The following is a 25322-nucleotide window of genomic DNA, read 5'->3' as shown; positions in this document are numbered from 1 at the left end:
CCGTGTCTCCTCTATAGGACGATGATGGAGGACCTAGACCCCGCCCCTGGTCCCGTGTCTCCTCTATAGGACGATGATGGAGGACGTAGACCCCGCCCCTGGTCCCGTGTCTCCTCTATAGGACGATGATGGAGGACGTAGACCCCGCCCCTGGTCCTGTGTCTCCTCTATAGGACGATGATGGAGGACGTAGACCCCGCCCCTGGTCCCGTGTCTCCTCTATAGGACGATGATGGAGGACGTTGACCCCGCCCCTGGTCCCGTGTCTCCTCTATAGGACGATGATGGAGGACCTAGACCCCGCCCCTGGTCCCGTGTCTCCTCTATAGGACGATGATGGAGGACCTAGACCCCGCCCCTGGTCCCGTGTCTCCTCTATAGGACGATGATGGAGGACGTAGTCCCCGCCCCTGGTCCCGTGTCTCCTCTATAGGACGATGATGGAGGACGTAGACCCCGCCCCTGGTCCCGTGTCTCCTCTATAGGACGATGATGGAGGACGTAGACCCCGCCCCTGGTCCCGTGTCTCCTCTATAGGACGATGATGGAGGACATAGACCCTGCCCCTGGTCCCGTGTCTCCTCTATAGGACGATGATGGAGGACGTAGACCCCGCCCTTGGTCCCGTGTCTCCTCTATAGGACGATGATGGAGGACGTAGACCCCGCCCCTGGTCCCGTGTCTCCTCTATAGGACGATGATGGAGGACGTAGACCCCGTCCCTGGTCCCGTGTCTCCTCTATAGGACGATGATGGAGGACGTAGACCCCGCCCCTGGTCCCGTGTCTCCTCTATAGGACGATGATGTAGGACGTAGACCCCGCCCCTGGTGTCTCCTCTATAGGACGATGATGGAGGACGTAGACCCCTCCCCTGGTCCCGTGTCTCCTCTATAGGACGATGATGGAGGACGTAGACCCCGTCCCTGGTCCCGTGTCTCCTCTATAGGACGATGATGGAGGACCTAGACCCCGCCCCTGGTCCCGTGTCTCCTCTATAGGACGATGATGGAGGATGTAGACCCCGCCCCTTGTCCCGTGCCTCCTCTATAGGACGATAATGGAGGACGTAGACCCCACCCCTGGTCCCGTGTCTCCTCTATAGGACGATGATGGAGGACGTAGACCCCGCCCCTTGTCCCGTGCCTCCTCTATAGGACGATAATGGAGGACGTAGACCCCGCCCCTGGCCCCGTGTCTCCTCTATAGGACAATGATGGAGGACATAGACCCCGCCCCTGGTCCCGCGTCTCCTCTATAGGACGATGATGGAGGACCTAGACCCCGCCCCTGGTCCCGTGTCTCCTCTATAGGACGATGATGGAGGACGTAGACCCCGCCCCTGGTCCCGTGTCTCCTCTATAGGACGATGATGGAGGACGTAGACCCCGCCCCTGGTCCCGTGTCTCCTCTATAGGACGATGATGGAGGACGTAGACCCCGCCCCTGGTCCCGTGTCTCCTCTATAGGACGATGATGGAGGACGTAGACCCCGCCCCTGGTCCCGTGTCTCCTCTATAGGACGATGATGGAGGACGTAGACCCCGCCCCTGGTCCCGTGTCTCCTCTATAGGACGATGATGGAGGACGTAGACCCCGCCCCTGGTCCCGTGTCTCCTCTATAGGACGATGATGGAGGACGTAGACCCCGCCCCCCGGTCCCGTGTCTCCTCTATAGGACGATGATGGAGGACGTAGACCCCGCCCCTGGTCCTGTGTCTCCTCTATAGGACGATGATGTAGGACGTAGACCCCGCCCCTGGTGTCTCCTCTATAGGACGATGATGGAGGACGTAGACCCCGCCCCTGGTCCCGTGTCTCCTCTATAGGACGATGATGGAGGACGTAGACCCCGCCCCTGGTCCCGTGTCTCCTCTATAGGACGATGATGGAGGACGTAGACCCCGCCCCTGGTCCTGTGTCTCCTCTATAGGACGATGATGTAGGACGTAGACCCCGCCCCTGGTGTCTCCTCTATAGGACGATGATGGAGGACGTAGACCCCGCCCCTGGTCCCGTGTCTCCTCTATAGGACAATGATGGAGGACATAGACCCCGCCCCTGGTCCCGTGTCTCCTCTATAGGACGATGATGGAGGACGTAGACCCCGTCCCTGGTCCCGTGTCTCCTCTATAGGACGATGATGGAGGACCTAGACCCCGCCCCTGGTCCCGTGTCTCCTCTATAGGACGATGATGGAGGATGTAGACCCCGCCCCTTGTCCCGTGCCTCCTCTATAGGACGATAATGGAGGACGTAGACCCCACCCCTGGTCCCGTGTCTCCTCTATAGGACGATGATGGAGGACGTAGACCCCACCCCTGGTGCCGTGTCTCCTCTATAGGACGATGATGGAGGACGTAGACCCTGCCCCTGGTCCCGTGTCTCCTCTATAGGACGATGATGGAGGACGTAGACCCCGCCCCTGGTCCCGTGTCTCCTCTATAGGACAATGATGGAGGACGTAGACCCCGCCCCTGGTCCCGTGTCTTCTCTATAAGACGATGATGGAGGACGTAGACCCCGCCCCTGGTCCCGTGTCTCCTCTATAGGACGATGATGGAGGACGTAGACCCCGCCCCTGGTCCCGTGTCTCCTCTATAGGACGATGATGGAGGACGTAGACCCCGCCCCTGGTCCCGTGTCTCCTCTATAGGACGATGATGGAGGACGTAGACCCCGCCCCTGGTCCCGTGTCTCCTCTATAGGACGATGATGGAGGACGTAGACCCCGCCCCTTGTCCCGTGCCTCCTCTATAGGACGATGATGGAGGACGTAGACCCCGCCCCTGGTCCAGTGTCTCCTCTATAGGACGATGATGGAGGACGTAGACCCCGCCCTTGGTCCCGTGTCTCCTCTATAGGACGATAATGGAGGACCTAGACCCCGCCCCTGGTCCCGTGTCTCCTCTATAGGACGATGATGGAGGACATAGACCCCGCCCCTGGTCCCGTGTCTCCTCTATAGGACGATGATGGAGGACGTAGACCCCGCCCCTGGTCCCGTGTCTCCTCTATAGGACGATAATGGAGGACGTAGACCCCACCCCTGGTCCCGTGTCTCCTCTATAGGACGATGATGGAGGAGGTAGACCCCGCCCCTGGTCCCGTGTCTCCTCTATAGGACGATGATGGAGGACGTAGACCCCGCCCCTGGTCCCGTGTCTCTATAGGACGATGATGGAGGACGTAGACCCCGCCCCTGGTCCCGTGTCTCCTCTATAGGATGATGATGGAGGACGTAGACCCCGCCCTTGGTCCCGTGTCTCTTCTATAGGACGATGATGGAGGACGTAGTCCCCGCCCCTGGTCCCGTGTCTGCTCTATAGGACGATTATGGAGGACGTAGACCCCACCCCTGGTCCCATGTTTCCTCTATAGGACGATGATGGAGGACGTAGACCCCGCCCCTGGTCCCGTGTCTCCTCTATAGGACGATGATGGAGGATGAAGACCCCGCCCCTGGTCCCGTGTCTCCTCTATAGGACAATGATGGAGGACGTAGACCCCGCCCCTGGTCCCGTGTCTCCCCTATAGGACGATGATGGAGGACATAGACCCCGCCCCTGGTCCCGTGTCTCCTCTATAGGACGATGATGGAGGACGTAGACCCCGCCCCTGGTCCCGTGTCTCCTCTATAGGACGATGATGGAGGACGTAGACCCCGCCCCTGGTCCCGTGTCTCCTCTATAGGACGATAATGGAGGACCTAGACCCTGCCCCTGGTCCCGTGTCTCCTCTATAGGACGATGATGGAGGACATAGACCCCGCCCCTGGTCCCGTGTCTCCTCTATAGGACGATGATGGAGGACATAGACCCCGCCCCTGGTCCCGTGTCTCCTCTACAGGACGATGATGGAGGACATAGACCCCGCCCCTGGTCCCGTGTCTCCTCTATAGGACGATGATGGAGGACGTAGACCCCGCCCCCTGTCCCGTGTCTCCTCTATAGGACGATGATGGAGGACGTAGACCCCGCCCCTGGTCCCGTGTCTCCTCTATAGGACGATGATGGAGGACGTAGACCCCGCCCCTGGTCCCGTGTCTCCTCTATAGGACAATGATGGAGGACGTAGACCCCGCCCCTTGTCCCGTGTCTCCTCTATAGGACGATAATGGAGGACGTAGACCATTTGTCCAGACTGACACCCACCCATCAAGGCATTAAGATATTTGCATAACTCCTCCCAAAAGCCAGGCCACTGGTTGCATCAGGACCTGGGAGGAGCACTGAGGCAGGAAGCTATGTCCAGCCCCCTGCCGGCCCCTCCCACCAGCCATGATCTGCCTGCATTGCATAGAGAAGAACAGAGAACCAGCGATGACATCACTGGAATGTAATGACAATGGAAAGGTTGGGGGAGGGGGAGCTTGAATGTTGTTAAAGTTTGGAAGTTGAGGTCTGTGTAGAATCTCCATTCCATTGGACGGTTCCCGCCCTCCTGATGTGAATTATAGAGACGGCCCCCTTATGTCTCCGACCTCTACCAACCCCACCCACAATTACAGGAGATGCCATCGCTGCCCATTACATTGTCCCCCTCCCCCTGTATCTCCAGACTCCGCCCACTGCTACACAAGGAAGACTGCAGAAGATGACGGTCAGGGATGCCGGCGTGCTGCCATGGTAACAAGCGAGAGCAGCTGGTTACCTAGCAACAGAACCGTGCAGATTAACTCCATAGAGTCAAACACTGAGAACCACCAAGGGACGAACAGATACCCCAGAGGAACCCCATAACCATCCTCGACTCCCGGGAACCCCAACAATCATCCTCGGCTCCTGGGAACCCCCACAATCATCCTCGACTCCCGGGAACCCCACAATCATCCTCGGCTCCCGGGAACCCCACAATCATCCTCGACTCCCGGGAACCCCACAATCATCCTCGGCTCCCAGGCCAGGAACCCTACAACTATCCTCGACTCCCGGGAACCCCACAATCATCCTCGGCTCCCAGGCCAGGAACCCTACAACCATCCTCGGCTCCCGGGAACCCCATAACCATCCTCGACTCCCGGGAACCCCACAATCATCCTCGGCTCCCGGGAACCCCACAATCATCCTCGGCTCCTGGGAACCCCAACAATCATCCTCGTCTCCCAGGAACCCCACAATCATCCTCGACTCCCGGGAACCCTACAACCATCCTCGGCTCCCAGGCCAGGAACCCTACAACCATCCTCGGCTCCCAGGAACCCCACAACCATCCTCGTCTCCCGGGAACCCCAACAATCATCCTCGTCTCCCGGGAACCCCACAATCATCCTCGTCTCCCGGGAACCCCAACAATCATCCTCGGCTCCTGGGAACCCCAACAGTCATCCTCGGCTCCTGGGAACCCCTACAACCATTGTCAGGTCCCGGGAACCCCTACAACCATTGTCAGGTCCGGGAGAACACGATTACAAACGTTGTCTGCTCTGGGGAACCCCAACAACCATTGTCACATCTAAAGAACCCCTACAACCATTGTCAGCTCCCAGAAACCTCTACAACCTTTGTCACGTCTCAGGACCCCCTAAAACCATTGTCAGCTCCCAGAAAGCCGTTTACAACCATTCTCAGGTCCCGGGAACCCCAACAACCATTCTCAGGTCCCGGGAACCCCAACAACCATTCTCAGGTCTTAGGGCCCCCTACAACCATTCTCAGGGCCCCCTACAACCATCCTCAGGTACTGGGAACCCCAACAACCATTCCCAGGTCTCAGGATCCCCTACAACCATTCCCAGGTCTCAGGATCCCCTACAACCATTCTCAGGTCTCAGGGCCCCCTACAACCATTCTCAGGTCCCGGGAACCCCAACAACCATTCTCAGGTCCCCCTATAACCATTCTCAGGATCCCCTACAACCATTCTCAGGTCTCAGGGCCCCCTACAACCATCCTCAGGTACTGGGAACCCCAACAACCATTCCCAGGTCTCAGGATCCCCTACAACCATTGTCAGGTCCCGGGAACCCCAACAACCATTCTCGGGTCCCGGAAACCCCAACAACCATTCTCAGGGCCCCCTACAACCATTCTCAGGTCTCAAGGCCTCCTACAACCATTCTCAGGTCCTGGGAACCCCAACAACCATTCCCAGGTCTCAGGGCCCCCTACAACCATTCTCAGGTCTCAGGGCCCCCTACAACCATTCTCAGGTCCTGGGAACCCCAACAACCATTCTCAGGTCTCAGGATCCCCTACAACCATTCTCAGGTCTCAGGATCCCCTACAACCATTGTCAGGTCCCGGGAACCCCAACAACCATTCTCAGGTCTCAGGAACCCCAACAACCATTCCCAGGTCTCAGGGCCCCCTACAACCATTCTCAGGGCCCCCTACAACCATTCTCAGGGCCCCCTACAACCATTCTCAGGTCCCGGGAACCCCAACAACCATTCTCAGGGCCCCCTACAACCATTCTCAGGTCCTGGGAACCCCAACAACCATTCTAAGGTCTCAGGGCCCCCTACAACCATCCTCAGGTACTGGGAACCCCAACAACCATTCCCAGGTCTCAGGGCCCCCTACAACCATTGTCAGGTCCCGGGAACCCCAACAACCATTCTCAGGTCCCCCTACAACCATTCTCAGGATCCCCTACAACCATCCTCAGATACTGGGAACCCCAACAACCATTCTCGGGTCCCCCTACAACCATTCTCAGGTCTCAGGATCCCCTACAACCATCCCCAGGTCCCGGGAACCCCAACAACCATTCTCAGGTCTCAGGGCCCCCTACAACCATTCTCAGGTCCTGGGAACCCCTCTACAAATAAAACATCTCTTGTATTGGTAATGGGAAGAATTGCACCCCTATAGTCAGACAAGAAGACCATTGGGGTCATGGTGTTGGCTCTTCCAGTTGGTGTTGACCTCAGAACCATGGGGGCCCCACCATCTGATGGGAGGATTCCCTGGACATCTCTATACAATGTATCATCCTCTCTCTCATGGCTAATCAGTTATGCCGGATGGTGGCCTCTGATTGGATCAACATGTCTTTGGAGCTCCGCCCCTTACTAGCAGCAGGGAGGAATGGTGAGCAGAAAGCTCTGAGTATAAAACCTTCCACTGTGTGATCTGTATATAGAGAGAGATGGGCGAAGCCAACATGCAGGTGAGTGTCAGCTCCTGGGGTATCCCCCTCTGTAGAGTGTCAGCTCCTGGGGTATCCCCTCTGTAGAGTGTCAGCTCCTGGGGTATCCCCTCTGTAGAGTGTCAGCTCCTGGGGTATCCCCCTCTGTAGAGTGTCAGCTCCTGGGGTATCCCCTCTGTAGAGTGTCAGCTCCTGGGGTATCCCCCTCTGTATAGTGTGAGTAGAGTGTCAGCTCCTGGGGTATCCCCCTCTGTATAGTGTGAGTAGAGTGTCAGCTCCTGGGGTATCCCCCTCTGTAGAGTGTGAGTAGAGTGTCAGCTCCTGGGGTATCCCCCTCTGTAGAGTGTGAGTAGAGTGTCAGCTCCTGGGGTATGCCCCTCTGTAGAGTGTGAGTAGAGTGTCAGCTCCTGGGGTATGCCCCTCTGTAGAGTGTGAGTAGAGTGTCAGCTCCTGGGGTATGCCCCTCTGTAGAGTGTGAGTAGAGTGTCAGCTCCTGGGGTATCCCCCTCTGTTGAGTGTCAGCTCCTGGGGTATCCCCCTCTGTATAGTGTGTGTAGAGTGTCAGCTCCTGGGGTATCCCCCTCTGTATAGTGTGTGTAGAGTGTCAGCTCCTGGGGTATCCCCCTCTGTAGAGTGTGTGTAGAGTGTCAGCTCCTGGGGTATCCCCCTCTGTATAGTGTGTGTAGAGTGTAAGCTCCTGGGGTATCCCCCTCTGTATAGTGTGTGTAGAGTGTAAGCTCCTGGGGTATCCCCCTCTGTAGAGTGTCAGCTCCTGGGGTATCCTCCTCTGTAGAGTGTGTGTAGAGTGTCAGCTCCTGGGGTATCCCCCTCTGTAGAGTGTGTGTAGAGTGTAAGCTCCTGGGGTATCCCCCTCTGTAGAGTGTGTGTAGAGTGTAAGCTCCTGGGGTATCCCCCTCTGTAGAGTGTCAGCTCCTGGGGTATCCCCTCTGTAGAGTGTCAGCTCCTGGGGTATCCCCCTCTGTAGAGTGTCAGCTCCTGGGGTATCCCCCTCTGTAGAGTGTCAGCTCCTGGGGTATCCCCCTCTGTATAGTGTGTGTGTAGAGTGTCAGCTCCTGGGGTTTCCCCCTCTATATAGTGTGAGTAGAGTGTCAGCTCCTGGGGTATCCCCCTCTGTATAGTGTCAGCTCCTGGGGTATCCCCCTCTGTAGAGTGTCAGCTCCTGGGGTATCCCCCTCTGTAGAGTGTCAGCTCCTGGGGTATCCCCCTCTGTAGAGTGTGTGTAGAGTGTCAGCTCCTGGGGTATCCCCTCTGTAGAGTGTCAGCTCCTGGGGTATCCCCCTCTGTAGAGTGTCAGCTCCTGGGGTATCCCCCTCTGTATAGTGTGTGTAGAGTGTCAGCTCCTGGGGTATCCCCTCTGTAGAGTGTCAGCTCCTGGGGTATCCCCCTCTGTAGAGTGTCAGCTCCTGGGGTATCCCCCTCTGTATAGTGTGAGTAGAGTGTCAGCTCCTGGGGTATCCCCCTCTGTATAGTGTGAGTAGACTGTCAGCTCCTGGGGTATCCCCCTCTGTATAGTGTGAGTAGAGTGTCAGCTCCTGGGGTATCCCCCTCTGTAGAGTGTCAGCTCCTGGGGTATCCCCCTCTGTAGAGTGTCAGCTCCTGGGGTATCCCCCTCTGTATAGTGTGTGTAGAGTGTCAGCTCCTGGGGTATCCCCCTCTGTATAGTGTGAGTAGAGTGTCAGCTCCTGGGGTATCCCCCTCTGTAGAGTGTCAGCTCCTGGGGTATCCCCCTCTGTAGAGTGTCAGCTCCTGGGGTATCCCCCTCTGTAGAGTGGGAGTAGAGTGTCAGCTCCTGGGGTATCCCCCTCTGTAGAGTGTCAGCTCCTGGGGTATCCCCCTCTGTAGAGTGTGAGTAGAGTGTCAGCTCCTGGGGTATCCCCTTCTGTAGAGTGTGAGTAGAGTGTCAGCTCCTGGGGTATCCCCCTCTGTAGAGTGTCAGCTCCTGGGGTATCCCCCTCTGTAGAGTGTCAGCTTCTGGGGTATCCCCCTCTGTATAGTGTGTGTAGAGTGTCAGCTCCTGGGGTATCTCCCTCTGTATAGTGTGTGTAGAGTGTCAGCTCCTGGGGTATCCCCCTCTGTAGAGTGTGAGTAGAGTGTCAGCTCCTGGGGTATCCCCCTCTGTAGAGTGTCAGCTACTGGGGTATCCCCCTCTGTAGAGTGTGTGTAGAGTGTCAGCTCCTGGGGTATCCCCCTCTGTAGAGTGTGAATAGAGTGTCAGCTCCTGGGGTATCCCCCTCTGTAGAGTGTGTGTGTAGAGTGTCAGCTCCAGGGGTTTCCCCCTCTATATAGTGTGAGTAGACTGTCAGCTCCTGGGGTATCCCCCTCTGTATAGTGTGAGTAGAGTGTCAGCTCCTGGGGTATCCCCCTCTGTAGAGTGTCAGCTCCTGGGGTATCCCCCTCTGTATAGTGTCAGCTCCTGGGGTATCCCCCTCTGTAGAGTGTCAGCTCCTGGGGTATCCCCCTCTGTAGAGTGTGAGTAGAGTGTCAGCTCCTGGGGTATCCCCTTCTGTAGAGTGTGAGTAGAGTGTCAGCTCCTGGGGTATCCCCCTCTGTAGAGTGTCAGCTCCTGGGGTATCCCCCTCTGTAGAGTGTCAGCTTCTGGGGTATCCCCCTCTGTATAGTGTGTGTAGAGTGTCAGCTCCTGGGGTATCTCCCTCTGTATAGTCTGAGTAGAGTGTCAGCTCCTGGGGTATCCCCCTCTGTAGAGTGTGAGTAGAGTGTAAGCTCTGTTGACTCTCATAGAGGAGTGACCTCTGGTCTTGTACCCCAGCTGCTGTGAGCGCCATTTAATCTGGTGAGTGTCCTCTCCCTGCTGGTGACTTCCATACGTCTATCAGCAGTTAGGGAAGGAGGGGGACCCATTCATCGGGAGCACCTCGGGGGAGGGATGTCATTCATAGGGCAGCAGGGATTGGGGGTTACTTGTTAATGAGGTGGGGGGAGTCAACATTGCGTTTCACTGTTCTTCCTCTGGTCGGGACACAATCATCACCTCCTCCAGGGGACACAATATCACCTCCTCCAGGGGACACAATACCATCTCCAGGGGACACAATACCATCTCCAGGGGACACAATACCATCTCCAGGGGACACACTGCCATCTCCTCCAGGGGACACACTACCATCTCCTCCAGGGGACACACTTCCATCTCCTCCAGGGGACACACTTCCATCTCCTCCAGGGGACACACTGCCATCTCCTCCAGGGGACACACTTCCATCTCCTCCAGGGGACACACTTCCATCTCCTCCAGGGGACACACTTCCATCTCCTCCAGGGGACACACTGCCATCTCCTCCATGGGACACACTTCCATCTCCTCCAGGGGACACACTTCCATCTCCTCCAGGGGACACACTGCCATCTCCTCCAGGGGACACACTTCCATCTCCTCCAGGGGACACACCACCATCTCCTCCAGGGGACACACCTCCATCTCCTCCAGGGGACACACTTCCATCTCCTCCAGGGGACACACTTCCATCTCCTCCAGGGGACACACTACAATCTCTTCCAGGGGACACACTACAATCTCTTCCAGGGGACACACTACAATCTCTTCCAGGGGACACAATATCATCTCCAGGGGACACACTACCATCTCCTCCAGGGGACACAATGCCATCTCCAGGGGACACAATATCATCTCCAGGGGACACACTACCATCTCCTCCAGGGGACACACTACCATCTCCTCCAGGGGACACACTACCATCTCCTCCAGGGGACACACTACAATCTCTTCCAGGGGACACACTACAATCTCTTCCAGGGGACACAATATCATCTCCAGGGGACACACTACCATCTCCTCCAGGGGACACACTTCCATCTCCTCCAGGGGACACACTACCATCTCCTCCAGGGGACACACTACAATCTCTTCCAGGGGACACAATGCCATCTCCTCCAGGGGACACACTACAATCTCTTCCAGGGGACACAATGCCATCTTCTCCAGGGGACACAATACAATCTCCTCCAGGGGACACAATGCCATCTCCAGGGGACACAATATCATCTCCAGGGGACACACTACCATCTCCTCCAGGGGACACACTACCATCTCCTCCAGGGGACACAATACCATCTCTTCCAGGGGACACACTACCACCTCCTCCAGGGGACACAATGCCACCTCCTCCAGGGGACACACTACCATCTCCAGGGGACACAATACCATCTCCAGGGGACACAATGCCATCTCATCCGGAAGACACAATACCATCTGTGACGGCAGTCACTTTGGGCGGGGGGCCTGTGTAACCCAGCTTACCTTAGAGAGGTCAGGAAAGCCCCTTTTCCGCCCTCCTGGCCCCTCTAATGTGTAAGTTACCCTGTGTCTATTAGGAGCACGGGGTGACCGAGAAGCCCAGTCAGGTCTGCCCTACCCAGACTCACCGTACAACCACACGGGATTCAGCATTTCCTTTTATCCCCGTTGTCTTGGGTCTTATATGTCTGGTTTGTGTTGAAAGCTGGAGAGGCTCCTGCACTTGGCACAGAAATATATCTGTATATATATTATAATTATATCACTGTCCGCTATTGGTTGCTAGAGGGGGAAATTCTCCACCAGCCCTTCCTAGGTGTTGTCTACGCGCCCAATTACTGATTGAATTATTTGGTGAAAAGTTTGAATGTTCCTGCGTCTCATGTTATTGGACGTACAGTTTACCCCGCCCTGAGTCATTATGAAAAGAAGGGGGGATTGTCCCCAGAGGGTCTCTTTGTACCTGTGTTTCAATAAACAGTTATGTTTTGCGCCACCCTAGGCTGTGTCCCGACAAGTCACTGGGCAGGCTAAAGGATCTTGGATTGTTCTGGTGCCGTGCCACGGAAGCTTATCTGATGGACATTCTCCTCATGGGTACCGGGGTTCCTCACATCATCTCCTCCGGGGGACACATTACCACATCCTCCAGAGGGTACAATACCATTTCCTCTAGGGGGACACAATACCATCTCCTCCGGAGGACACAATACCACCTTCTCTAGGGGGAAGCAATACCATCTCCTCCGGAGGACACAATACCATCTCCTCTAGGGGGACAAAATACCACCTTCTCTAGGGGGACAAAATACCACCTTCTCTAGGGGGAAGCAATACCATCTCCTCCGGAGGACACAATACCATCTCCTCCGGAGGACACAATACCACCTTGTCTAGGGGGACGCAATACCACCTCCTCCAGGGGGACGCAAAACCACCTCCTCCAGGGGGACGCAATACCACCTCCTCCAGGGGGACACAATACCACCTCCTCCAGGGGGACACAATACTACCTCCTCTAGGGGGAAGCAATACCATCTCCTCCGGAGGACACAATACCACCTCCTCTAGAGGGACACAATACCACCTTCTCTAGAGGGAAGCAATACCATCTCCTCCGGGGGACACAATACCATCTCCTCCGGAGGACGCAATACCACCTTCTCTAGGGGGACGCAATACCACCTTGTCTAGGGGGACGCAATACCACCTCCTCCAGGGGGACGCACTACCACCTCTTCCAGGGGGACACAATACCATCTCCTCCGGAGGACACAATACCACCTTCTCTAGGGGGACGCAATACCACCTCCTCCAGGGGGACGCAATACCACCTTCTCTAGGGGGACACAATACCACCTTCTCTAGGGGGACGCAATACCACCTCCTCCAGGGGGACGCAATACCACCTTCTCTAGGGGGACACAATACCACCTTCTCTAGGGGGACACAATACCACCTTCTCTAGGGGGACGCAATACCACCTCCTCCAGGGGGACGCAATACCACCTTCTCCAGGGGACACAATACCATCTCCTCCAGGGGACACAATACCATCTCCTCCAGGGGACACAATACCATCTCCTCCAGGGGACACAATGCCATCTCCAGGGGACACAATACCATCTCCTCCAGGGGAAACAATGCCATCTCCTCCAGGGGACACACTACCATCTCCAGGGGACACAATACCATCTCCAGGGGACACAATACCATCTGTGACGGCAGTCACTTTGGGCGGGGGGCCTGTGTAACCCAGCTTACCTTAGAGAGGTCAGGAAAGCCCCTTTTCCGCCCTCCCGGCCCCCCTTATGTGTAAGTTACCCTGTGTCTATTAGGAGCACGGGGTGACCGAGAAGCCCCATCAGGTCTGCCCTTCCCAGACTCACCGTACAACCACACGGGATTCAGCATTTCCTTTTATCCCCGTTGTCTTGGGTCTTATATGTCTGGTTTGTGTTGAAAGCTGAAGAGGCTCCTGCACTTGGCACAGAAATATATCTGTATATATATTATAATTATATCACTGTCAGCTATTGGTTGCTAGAGGGGGAAATTCTCCACCAGCCCTTCCTAGGTGTTGTCTACGCGCCCAATTACTGATTGAATTATTTGGTGAAAAGTTTGAATGTTCCTGTGTCTCATGTTATTGGACGTACAGTTTACCCCGCCCTGAGTCATTATGAAAAGAAGGGGGGATTGTCCCCAGAGGGTCTATCTCTTTGTACCTGTGTTTCAATAAACAGTTATGTTTTGCGCCACCCTAGGCTGTGTCCCGACAAGTCACTGGGCAGGCTAAAGGATCTTGGATTGTTCTGGTGCCGTGCCACGGAAGCTTATCTGATGGACATTCTCCTCATGGGTACCAGGGTTCCTCACATCATCTCCTCCGGGGGACACATTACCACATCCTCCAGAGGGTACAATACCATTTCCTCTAGGGGGACACAATACCATCTCCTCCGGAGGACACAATACCACCTTCTCTAGGGGGAAGCAATACCATCTCCTCCGGAGGACACAATACCATCTCCTCTAGGGGGACAAAATACCACCTTCTCTAGGGGGACAAAATACCACCTTCTCTAGGGGGACAAAATACCACCTTCTCTAGGGGGAAGCAATACCATCTCCTCCGGAGGACACAATACCATCTCCTCCGGAGGACACAATACCACCTTCTCTAGGGGGACGCAATACCACCTCCTCCAGGGGGACGCAATACCACCTCTTCCAGGGGGACACAATACCATCTCCTCTAGGGGGACAAAATACCACCTTCTCTAGGGGGACAAAATACCACCTTCTCTAGGGGGACAAAATACCACCTTCTCTAGGGGGAAGCAATACCATTTCCTCTAGGGGGACACAATACCATCTCCTCCGGAGGACACAATACCACCTTCTCTAGGGGGACGCAATACCACCTCCTCCAGGGGGACGCAATACCACCTTCTCTAGGGGGACACAATACCACCTTCTCTAGGGGGACGCAATACCACCTCCTCCAGGGGGACACAATACCATCTCCTCCGGAGGACACAATACCACCTTCTCTAGGGGGACGCAATACCACCTTGTCTAGGGGGACGCAATACCACCTCCTCCAGGGGGACGCAATACCATCTCCTCCGGAGGACACAATACCACCTTCTCTAGGGGGACGCAATACCACCTCCTCCAGGGGGACGCAATACCATCTCCTCCGGAGGACACAATACCACCTTCTCTAGGGGGACGCAATACCACCTTGTCTAGGGGGACGCAATACCGCCTCCTCCAGGGGGACGCAATACCACCTCCTCCAGGGGGACGCAATACCACCTCCTCCAGGGGGACACAATACCACCTCCTCCAGGGGGACACAATACTACCTCCTCTAGGGGGAAGCAATACCATCTCCTCCGGAGGACACAATACCACCTCCTCTAGAGGGACACAATACCACCTTCTCTAGAGGGAAGCAATACCATCTCCTCCGGAGGACACAATACCATCTCCTCCGGAGGACGCAATACCACCTTGTCTAGGGGGACGCAATACCACCTCCTCCAGGGGGACGCAATACCACCTCCTCCAGGGGGACACAATACCACCTCCTCCAGGGGGACACAATACCACCTCCTCTAAGGGGACGCAATACCATCTCCTCTGGAGGACGCAATACCACCTCCTCTGGAGGACGCAATTCCACCTCCTCTGGAGGACACAATACCACCTCCTTTAGGGGGACGCAATACCACCTCCTCCAGGGGGACACAATACCACCTCCTCCAGGGCACACAATACCACCTCCTCCAGGGCACACAATACCACCTCCTCCAGGGGGACACAATACCACCTCCTCCAGGGGACACAATACCACCTCCTCCAGGGGGACACAATACCACCTCCTCCAGGGGGACACAATACCACCTCCTCCAGGGGGACACAATACCACCTCCTCCAGGGGACACAATACCATCTCCACCAGGGGACACAATACCACCTCCTCCAGGGGGACACAATACCACCTCCTCCAGGGGACACAATACCATCCCTGCCAAAGGATAGAATACCACCTCCTCCAAAGGACACAATCCCTTCCCCTCTAGAGGACACAATTCTATATCCTCTGGAGGACACAATACCACCTCCTCTACAAGACACAATTCTATAATGTGAAAACCTCTAGGGTTGGGATTATATAGGCAACGAAAAAATATATATTCAAAAAGTATAAAAAATATATTTTAATACATATATGTAGAATGTAATCCTAAGGATTAGCCAACTTTTCACAGTTTACCCTCTAGGGGGAACCTTTGTTGAAATATGGCATGGTGACTATCTGCTATTTATATGTCTGTAATCAATGTTTTTTGTATTATATTTTGTATTGTAATGTAATTTTGTACTTTTTCTACATATATGTATTAAAATATATTTTTTATACTTTGTGAATATATATTTTTTCGTTGCCCATATAATCCCAACCCTAGAGGTTTTCACATTATAAATTTACAAGGGATGATGGCAACCACATGGTCACTTGTATAGGCTGGTTTATTTGCAGACACAATTCTATATCCTCTGGAGGACACAATACCATCTCCTCCATGGGCCACAATTCTATATCATCTGGAGGACACAATACCATCTCCTCCAGGGGCCACAATTCTATATCCTCTGGAGGACACAATACCATCCCCTCTATGGGACACAATTCTATATCCTCTGGAGGACACAATACCATCTCCTCCAGGGGCCACAATTCTATATCCTCTGGAGGACACAATACCATCTCCTCCATGGGACACAATATCCTTTCCTCTAGAGGACACAATACCATCTCCTCCAGGGGACACAATATCTTTTCCTCTGGAGGACACAATACCGTCTCTTCTGGAGGACACAATACCGTCTCCTCCAGGGGCCACATTCTATATCCTCTGGAGGACACAATACCATCTCCTCCATGGGACACAATATCTTTTCCTCTGGAGGACACAATACCATCTCTTCTGGAGGACACAATACCATCTCCTCCAGGGGACACAATTTTATATCCTCTGGAGGATACAATACCATCTCCTCCAGGGGCCACCATTCTATATCCTCTGGAGGACACAATACTATCTCTTCTGGAGGATACAATACCATCTCCTCCATGGGACACAATATCCTTTCCTCTGGAGGACACAATACCATCTCTTCTGGAGGACACAATACCATCTCCTCCATGGGACACAATATCCTTTCCTCTGGAGGACACAATACCATCTCCTCCAGGGGCCACAATTCTATATCTTCTAGAGGACACAATTCTACCTCCTTCAGAGGACATATCACCTCCTCCAGGGGACACAATTCTATTCCTCTGGAGGACACACCATCTTTATGAAGGCTAATACTTTAAGATAGGTGCAAATCTTTAACATCAAGCATTTGTACCTTAATTGTTTGCTCCTGAAGTACATGCTGTGTGTAATAAGCTACGTTTTAGGGTGTCAGGCCTTGATCAGTGCAGGACATCTGGAGCCGGTTGACATTATTGCATTGCAGGATAGTGCAACTTGCGCATGCTGGAGTGCCGTACAATTAAAATACTAACTGCAAAGTATTCAAGAACCATGTGCTACCATTAGTAGTGTTGAGCGGAATACGCCATATTCGATTTCGCGATATATCACGAATATATAGCCGAATATTCGTGAAATATTCGCTAAAATCGAATATTCGTGATATTTAAAAAAAAAAAAAATTGCGAAATTTCGCTAATGCGAATTTATTGCGAACATTTTGCGAATTTTTTATTTTTTTTTTCTGATTGGCTCTGATGCAAAAGAAGGGCGGAGAAAGTATTCTCGAATATTCGGAAATCGAATATTCGGAATATTTTATCAAAAAAAAAAATGTTGTGAAATATTTTGACAACTGTGGTAGGAGAACTCTGATTGGCTCTGATGCAAAAGAAGGGTGGAGAAAGTATTTGCGAATATTCGGAAATCGAATATTCGCGAATACTTTCTCCACCCTTTTTTTGCATCAGAGCCAATCAGAGTTGTCAAAATCTCGCAATCAATTTCGCATTCGCATTAGCGAAATTTCGATAAAATATCACCAATATTCGATTTCCGAATATTCGAGAATACTTTCTCCGCCCTTCTTTTGCATCAGAGCCAATCAGAAAAAAAAATTAAAAAATTCGCAAAATGTTCGCAATAAATTCGCATTAGCGAAATTTCGCAATTTTTTTTTTATATTCGGAATAGCGAATATTGGCTGCGAAATTCGAGATATTCGCGAATACTCGAATATGCCATATTCGAGCCGAATATTCGCAATACGAATATTCGTGAGCAACACTAACCATTAGTATATAATAAGTGTCAGGACCCCGCCCTGTACAATCCGGATTATATACTGTACATTTATATACGGTACACTATATTCCCAAAAGTATTGGAACGCCCGCCCTTACACACATGAACTTTAATGGCATCCCTGTCTTAGTCCATAGGGTTCAATATTGAGTTGAGTTATAGCTGCAAAGGGCGGGGCCAACTCAGTATTGAACCCTATGGACTAAGACTGGGATGGTATTATTATTCATGTGTGTAAAGGCCGGCGTCCCAATACTTTTGACAATAAACTGTACATACATGGAGTTGTTTGTTGTAGCTTTGTAGTCCTTGTGTGCATCCTGCGCTCTGGGCGCACAGTACTCGCTGTATGTGGTATCCTGGCAACCGCAAGATGGCAAATATACTGGCAATAAGGTTGGGAGACCTTGTGTCTCCTAGCAACTGAGATGTAAGATCCTGGCTGGTATCTTGGCAACTAAGAGATGGACTGGTATCCCGGCAACCATCACAAAAGGGCTGGGCTTGTCTCATGGTCGGCAATCATGAGCGAAAAGTTTCTGGTGGAAAGTGATGGGGAGATCAGTATACCGGTCCGTAGTGGCTGCCTCCGAGGTGTGAGTACAGGTTATCCTTAGTAATGATGTGAAGGTTTCCCATTTGTGATGTCATAGCATCCATCTCACCATGACATCACACACTATTTCCTATCTCACTATGGGTGGTATGACATCACACACCATTTCCCGACTCATCGCCTCTCCATCTCTGGCAGGTTCCGCGCACATTTCGGGACACTTTGACGTTCTCGGAGGAGGAGTGGATGGGCCTGGCCACCTGGCAGAAGGAACTCTACCAGACGGTGATAAGAGACACAGCAGAGCTTTTCCAATCACTCGGTAAGGTGATAAAATATTTGTCCAATCAGAAATACTGGGGTGGCCAATGCCGTTCTTCTTAACTCACCCGGTAGATGTAAACAGCCGGTATAGTCAGAGCCCCTGATCTGTATATTCCTTCCGGATTCATAAAAATAATATTGAATGAAGCCAGGTGATCACCATGACAGCCGAATAACCAGCATTGGCCATGACAAGCGCAATATTTGTCTCATGGCAGCTTTCCTTGACCCCTCTAGTGATATAAAGATCTATATAGAGGAATCAGGACCTCCTTCCTCCTGATGAAGACCCCTCTAGTGATATAAAGATCTATATAGAGGAATCAGGACCTCCTTCCTCTTGATGAAGACCCCTCTAGTGATATAAAGATCTATATAGAGGGATCAGGACCTCCTTCCTCCTGATGAAGACCCCTCTAGTGATATAAAGATCTATATAGAGGAACCGGGACCTTCTTCCCCCTGATGAAGACCCCTCTAGTGATATAAAGATCTATATAGAGAATCAGGACCCCCTTCCTCCTGATGAAGACCCCTATAGTGATATAAAGATCTATATAGAGAATCAGGACCTTCTTCTCCCTGATGAAGACCCCTCTAGTGATATAAAGATCTATATAGAGGAATAGGACCTCCTTCCCCCTGATGAATACCCCTCTAGTGATATAAAGATCTATATAGAGAAATCAGGACCTCCTTCCTCCTGATGAAGGCCCCTCTAGTGATATAAAGATCTATATAGAGAAATCAGGACCTCCTTCCTCCTGATGAAGGCCCCTCTAGTGATATAAAGATCTATATAGAGGAATCAGGACCTCCTTCCTCTTGATGAAGACCCCTCTAGTGATATAAAGATCTATATAGAGGGATCAGGACCTCCTTCCTCCTGATGAAGACCCCTCTAGTGATATAAAGATCTATATAGAGGAACCGGGACCTTCTTCCCCCTGATGAAGACCCCTCTAGTGATATAAAGATCTATATAGAGAATCAGGACCCCCTTCCTCCTGATGAAGACCCCTATAGTGATATAAAGATCTATATAGAGAATCAGGACCTTCTTCTCCCTGATGAAGACCCCTCTAGTGATATAAAGATCTCTATAGAGGAATAGGACCTCCTTCCCCCTGATGAATACCCCTCTAGTGATATAAAGATCTATATAGAGAAATCAGGACCTCCTTCCTCCTGATGAAGGCCCCTCTAGTGATATAAAGATCTATATAGAGAAATCAGGACCTCCTTCCTCCTGATGAAGGCCCCTCTAGTGATATAAAGATCTATATAGAGGAATCAGGACCTCCTTCCTCCTGATGAAGACCCCTCTAGTGATATAAAGATCTATATAGAGGAATCAGGACCCCCTTCCTCCTGATGAATATCCCTCTAGTGATATAAAGATCTATATAGAGGAATCAGGACCCCCTTCCTCCTGATGAAGACTCCTCTAGTGATATAAAGATCTATATAGAGAATCAGGACCTTCTTCCCCCTGATGAAGACCTCTCTAGTGATATAAAGATCTATATAGAGGAATAGGACCTCCTTCCCCCTGATGAAGACCTCTCTAGTGATATAAAGATCTATATAGAGGAATAGGACCTCCTTCCCCCTGATGAAGACCCCTCTAGTGATATAGAGATCTATATAGAGGAATCAGGACCCCCTTCCTCCTGATGAAGACCCCTCTAGTGATATAAAGATTAGATTTTGAAAGATTTAATTAAACATGTTAGGTTGTGTTCATGGAATAATTGTTACTTTGTATCTGACAGGCTTCATGTATCAGGTAGAGAAGGAAGAGATGGAGATGGGCGATGGTTGGGAATGCCAGAAGAGTGATGAAGAGAGTCCATTGACCCGAGAGAGTGCCATCATTGAGGAGATCTCCGGGGAGAACTTTATTATCCAGATAATGGAGATGGAGAGAACTGCCACTCCCTTCCCTTCACAAACCTCCCCCAATGTGGATACCTTATTTTATAATGAGAGAGGCTCCGTTATTATTCCGGAACATTCAGCAATGAACACCATTTGTAAGGCGACTGAGACATTCAAAGTGTCAGAGAACCCAAAAGATGGCTTTTTCAGCCTGGACACCAAGACATTCACAACCCCGGAGGGCCCAGGAGGTGGCTTGGTAAGCCTGGACACCAAGACATTCACAACCCCAGAGAGCCCAGGAGGTGGCTTGGTAAGCCTGGACACCAAGACGTTCACAACCCCGCAGAGCCCAGGAGGTGGCTTGGTAAGCCTGGACACCAAGACATTCACAACACCGGAGAGCCCAGGAGGTGGCTTGGTAAGCCTGGACACCAAGACGTTCACAACCCCGGAGAGCCCAGGAGATTGCTTGGTAAGCCTGGACACTAAGACATTCACAACCCCAGAGAGCCCAGGAGGTGGCTTGGTAAGCCTGTACACCAAGACATTCACAACCCCGGAGAGCCCAGGAGGTGGCTTGGTAAGCCTGGACACTAAGACATTCACAACCCCAGAGAGCCCAGGAGGTGGCTTGGTAAGCCTGTACACCAAGACATTCACAACCCCGGAGAGCCCAGGAGGTGGCTTGGTAAGCATGGACACTAAGACATTCACAACCCTGGAGAGCCCAGGAGGTGGCTTGGTAAGCCTGGACACCAAGACATTCACAACCCCAGAGAGCCCAGGAGGTGGCTTGGTAAACCTGGACACCAAGACATTCACAACCCCAGAGAGCCCAGGAGGTGGCTTGGTAAGCCTGGACATTGAGACATCCACAACCCCAGAGAACACCATAGGTGGCTTGGTAAGCCTGGACAACAAGACATTCATAACCCTGGAGAGCTTGTTTAGTCTAAATACACAAACAACCACAACCTTGAAGAACCCAGGAGATGGCTTGGTGGACCAGAACACCTTTATCCCAAGTCTCAGTGGCTTTCATGTGGTTAATAATGAGAATTTTATGAAAACAGACACGACTAATCGTAATGAAGAGACATGTGGTCCTGTGTCAGGCTTGTGTCATCCTACAGATGTCTTTACCATCAGAGGTGAAGTTCAAACACCGACCAGCACTCTTTTCTCAGGTAAGTTATCTGAATTGGTGGGGGGCCCTGTGACGTTATTTTATGTGTAATTATAAAGAATATTCTTCAGATAGATGAGTCTATGACTGGATATTGAACCCTCACATGCACATATCTGTCCCCCCAAACAATCACAGCAAAAAGTACACAACAAAATGAGACAATATATATATATATACAGCATTGAGTGTGACTAGCACAGATCATAGTGGGGTTCTCAGTCACCCTGTACCCCTATTAGACACACAGGGTCATTTACAGATAAGAGGGGCCGGGGAACCCTTCAGAGCTCTCCAAGGCAAGCCGAGCTGCACAAATCCCCCACCCAAAGTGACTCCCGCCAGAGTCTATGACTGGATATTGGACCCTCACATACATAAATCTGTCCAATGTCCAGCACAAGCCTTTCAAATGTGTGGGGCTATCCAAGGGCCAACACCAACCGCTTGCTTTGTGACAGAAGATGGGGTGAGGTGGGTTGGGGACGTGGATATTAATTGCCTTCAGCCAGGTTGAGCTTCCGTATTCAGCAGGAAAAATGCAGTAGCACTTTAATCACCATCTGTGATGAACCCTCGTCCTCCAACAGGACTATGTCCGCCGTCAATGCTTCCTCTGTCCAGAACCAGCACCGTCCAAGCCTCTTTAGCCCCCTCCCCCCCAGTCACCAGACAACACTTCAGTGTAGGGTAAAAAACAGCAGACTACTTTATTCAAGCACAGGTTATACAGATATCCTACTTCAAGACTCTTCCCCCCACCCTTGGAAAACAGGGCGGGTTAAATTGTCCAATCACAATGGACACACAGGTCAGGGGTATTCAAACTTCTCATCAGTAAACAGTCTTATCAGCAGGGGGCTGCTGGAGGAATCCCCCTCCCTCTTTCCTTACAGCAAACACACTTACACATCCCATAATATTTGAGGCAGACACCACAATAGACAATAGAATACAGTCACACCCCAAACCATCCCAGCAAAGAGTCCACAACAGCATGACATAACACACAATATATACATATATACAGCATTGAGTCTGACTAGCACAGATCATAGTGGGGTTCTCAATCCCCCTGTACCCCTATTAGAGACATAGGGTGATTTACACATAAGAGGGTCAGAGGAAGCTGGACACAGATAGCCAGATTCACGTATGGCGGCGTAACTTTATGCCGACGTAACATAGTGAGGCAAGTACTGTATTCACAAAGCACTTGCCTCCTAAGTTACGTCGGCGTATCGCAAATGGCCCGGCGTAACCCCACCTAATTCAAATTAGGCAGGTAGTGGGCGTGCTACATGTAAAGTATCCGTGACCCCATGTAAACAAGGGCCGTTTGTATGGCGCATGCGCGCGCATGCTCAGAATCACGTCGGAAATACTTGATGCTTTCGACGTGAACGTCACCTACGCCCAGCCCCATTCACGTACGCTTACGCAAACAACGTAAAATACGGCGGCTGTTCCGTCGTCCATACCTTGCATGGGCTGCGCCATCTTTTTGGTGGTTTATCTTTACGCCGGAAAAACGCCTTACGTAAACAGCGTATTGGGCGCAAGTACGTTCGTGAATCAGCGTATCTTGCTAATTTACATATTCTAGGCGTAAATCCACGTACACGCCCCTAGCGGCCAGCGTAAATATGCAGCTAAGATACGACGGCGTAGGAGACTTACGCCGGTCGTATATCTTAGAAACAGTGAAGCGTATCTCAGTTTGAGAATATGCCTAAAGATACGACGGCGCGCATTCGGACTTACGACGGCGTTTCTACTGATACGCCGTCGTAAGTCTTTCACAATCCGGCTAAGAGTTTCCAGAGCTCTCCTGGGTAAGCCGAGTTCCACAAACCCCCCACCCAAAGTGACCCCCGTCACACATCTCATATAGATAATGGTATATTGGCCAGGTATCTGCCCGTTTGTATGCCCGATATGAGGTGTGCAGCCTCCTCCAATAGGTATTATTCTGCCTTGTGGCTGATAGAAATGTACCACCAAACCACTAATATTTCTCCTCTTCATTTCTGCAGAATCAGATTTCCTGACCCTCATTCGGGTGGAGAACATCAACGTTGTCTCTAAGGAGGAGCTAAGCACCATCCAGACACAACTGTGGGATGTCCATTCTGGCTGTTCAGATCTTCTGGAGGCCGACAACCAGCAGTCAGAGGCCGTGTTTCCCGTGGCCCTCATGATTCCACACAATACAATTATACCTCAGCATTCCTGGATAGGGGACCAGCAGACTCTCATTGTGGACACCCCACAGTGGAGTAGACAAGTGGCAGATTGTCAGCAGGTTGATGGCGAAGGCAATTGGTCAGCCGCACAGACGAGGCAAGAAGACCCAGGGGCTCCTCTTGTAGAAAAGTCCTTTCAGTGTTCCTTTTGCAAAAAAAGTTTCCTGTACAACCAACATCTGAAGAACCACGAGAAGATTCACAGAGAGGACAAGTCATTGAAGCAGCCTACATGTGAGACACCCGGCAGTTCCAAACAGAGTTTGTTGGGTAACCAAGAGGCGCATCCCATTTCTTCTCAGACTGACCACGTTGTGTCCACAGATGGGCCACTGCGGTCCACAAAGCTCTTCCCATGTGAAGAGTGTGGACGGACTTTCTCTTATCTCTTCCAGTTCAATCGGCATCAGAAGATTCACGCCCGGGACAAACTATTACTGCGACATGTGGCCCCTCCACCAAAGAAAGTCTACAAACTTCCACAGTTCCTCCCGGCCACGAGCGGAGAAGAGGACACAAAGCTGGACTCCACAGGAGACTCCTGTCTCAAACTTCACCAACACCTGCAGCTCTCCGCGGCTTTCCTGCAGAACCTCCTGACCTCCACCGCCGGCTTCCAGTACGATTAGGTGCTGCCGGCAGCCAGACACTGATTAATTCGATCCCGCCATTCATTTATTCATCCCTCCAATCACCATTTCTCTGTAAGCAGTATGTGACTGATGAATGTGGAACTTTTCACGGACAACAACATAGAAAATACAAAAATTAAAATGTGTAAATAGTGCCAGCCAATCAGATCAACCCTCCTTTGTCCTAATTATTGAGGTTATCAGATGGGTTTGTAATTTCTGCTTCTGAAATCAGTCCGAGGCACAATTTATACACTTATGGATGAGGGAAGATGGCCACAGGGCGCAGGGGCAACGTGGCCACAGGGCGAAGGGGCTATGTGGCCACAGGGTGAAGGGGCTATGTGGTCATTAACTAAAGGAAGATAATGTAGTAAAGTGTGGGGGTGACAACACTTATGACACCAGGGTGAGGTAGTGGGGTGATAGGTGGGGGGCTGTGGTTTTCATATAGAGGTAGGCCAGGATGGGGCTGTTGGGAGCCGAGGTTGGGACAGGGCCAGTGCAGGGTGAGAGAGGGAGGTTGGGACAGGGCCTTTGGGAGAGGGAGGTTGGGACAGGGCCAGTGGGATAGGGAGGTTAGGACAGGGCCAGTGGGAGAGGTAGGCCAGGATGGGGCTGTTGGGAGCTGAGGTTGGGACAGGGCCAGTGGGAGAGTGTGGTTGGGACAGGGCAGGCTGAGAGAAGGAAGTTGGGACAGGGCCTTTGGGAGAGGGAGGTTGGGACAGGGCATGTGGAAGTGGG

The 25322-nt window shown here is 52.2% G+C and overlaps 1 protein-coding gene across 1 annotated transcript; it reads left to right on the top strand.

The window, feature by feature from the left end:
• The first annotated feature begins 6720 nt into the window (after positions 1-6720).
• Positions 6721-24575, top strand: LOC120941396. The gene is made up of 4 exons (XM_040354736.1): positions 6721-7112; positions 18505-18628; positions 20406-21701; positions 23737-24575. The coding sequence occupies exons 1-4, from the start codon at positions 7092-7094 to the stop codon at positions 24573-24575; spliced, it is 2280 nt and encodes a 759-aa protein (XP_040210670.1). The 5' UTR covers positions 6721-7091.
• Positions 24576-25322: the final 747 nt, after the last annotated feature.

The sequence above is a fragment of the Rana temporaria genome, chromosome 5 (assembly GCF_905171775.1).
Source record: "Rana temporaria chromosome 5, aRanTem1.1, whole genome shotgun sequence".
In the NCBI taxonomy this organism is placed as follows: domain Eukaryota; kingdom Metazoa; phylum Chordata; class Amphibia; order Anura; family Ranidae; genus Rana; species Rana temporaria.
The sequence above is the reverse complement of the archived record's forward strand: the minus strand, read 5'-3'. Positions and strand labels throughout refer to the sequence as shown.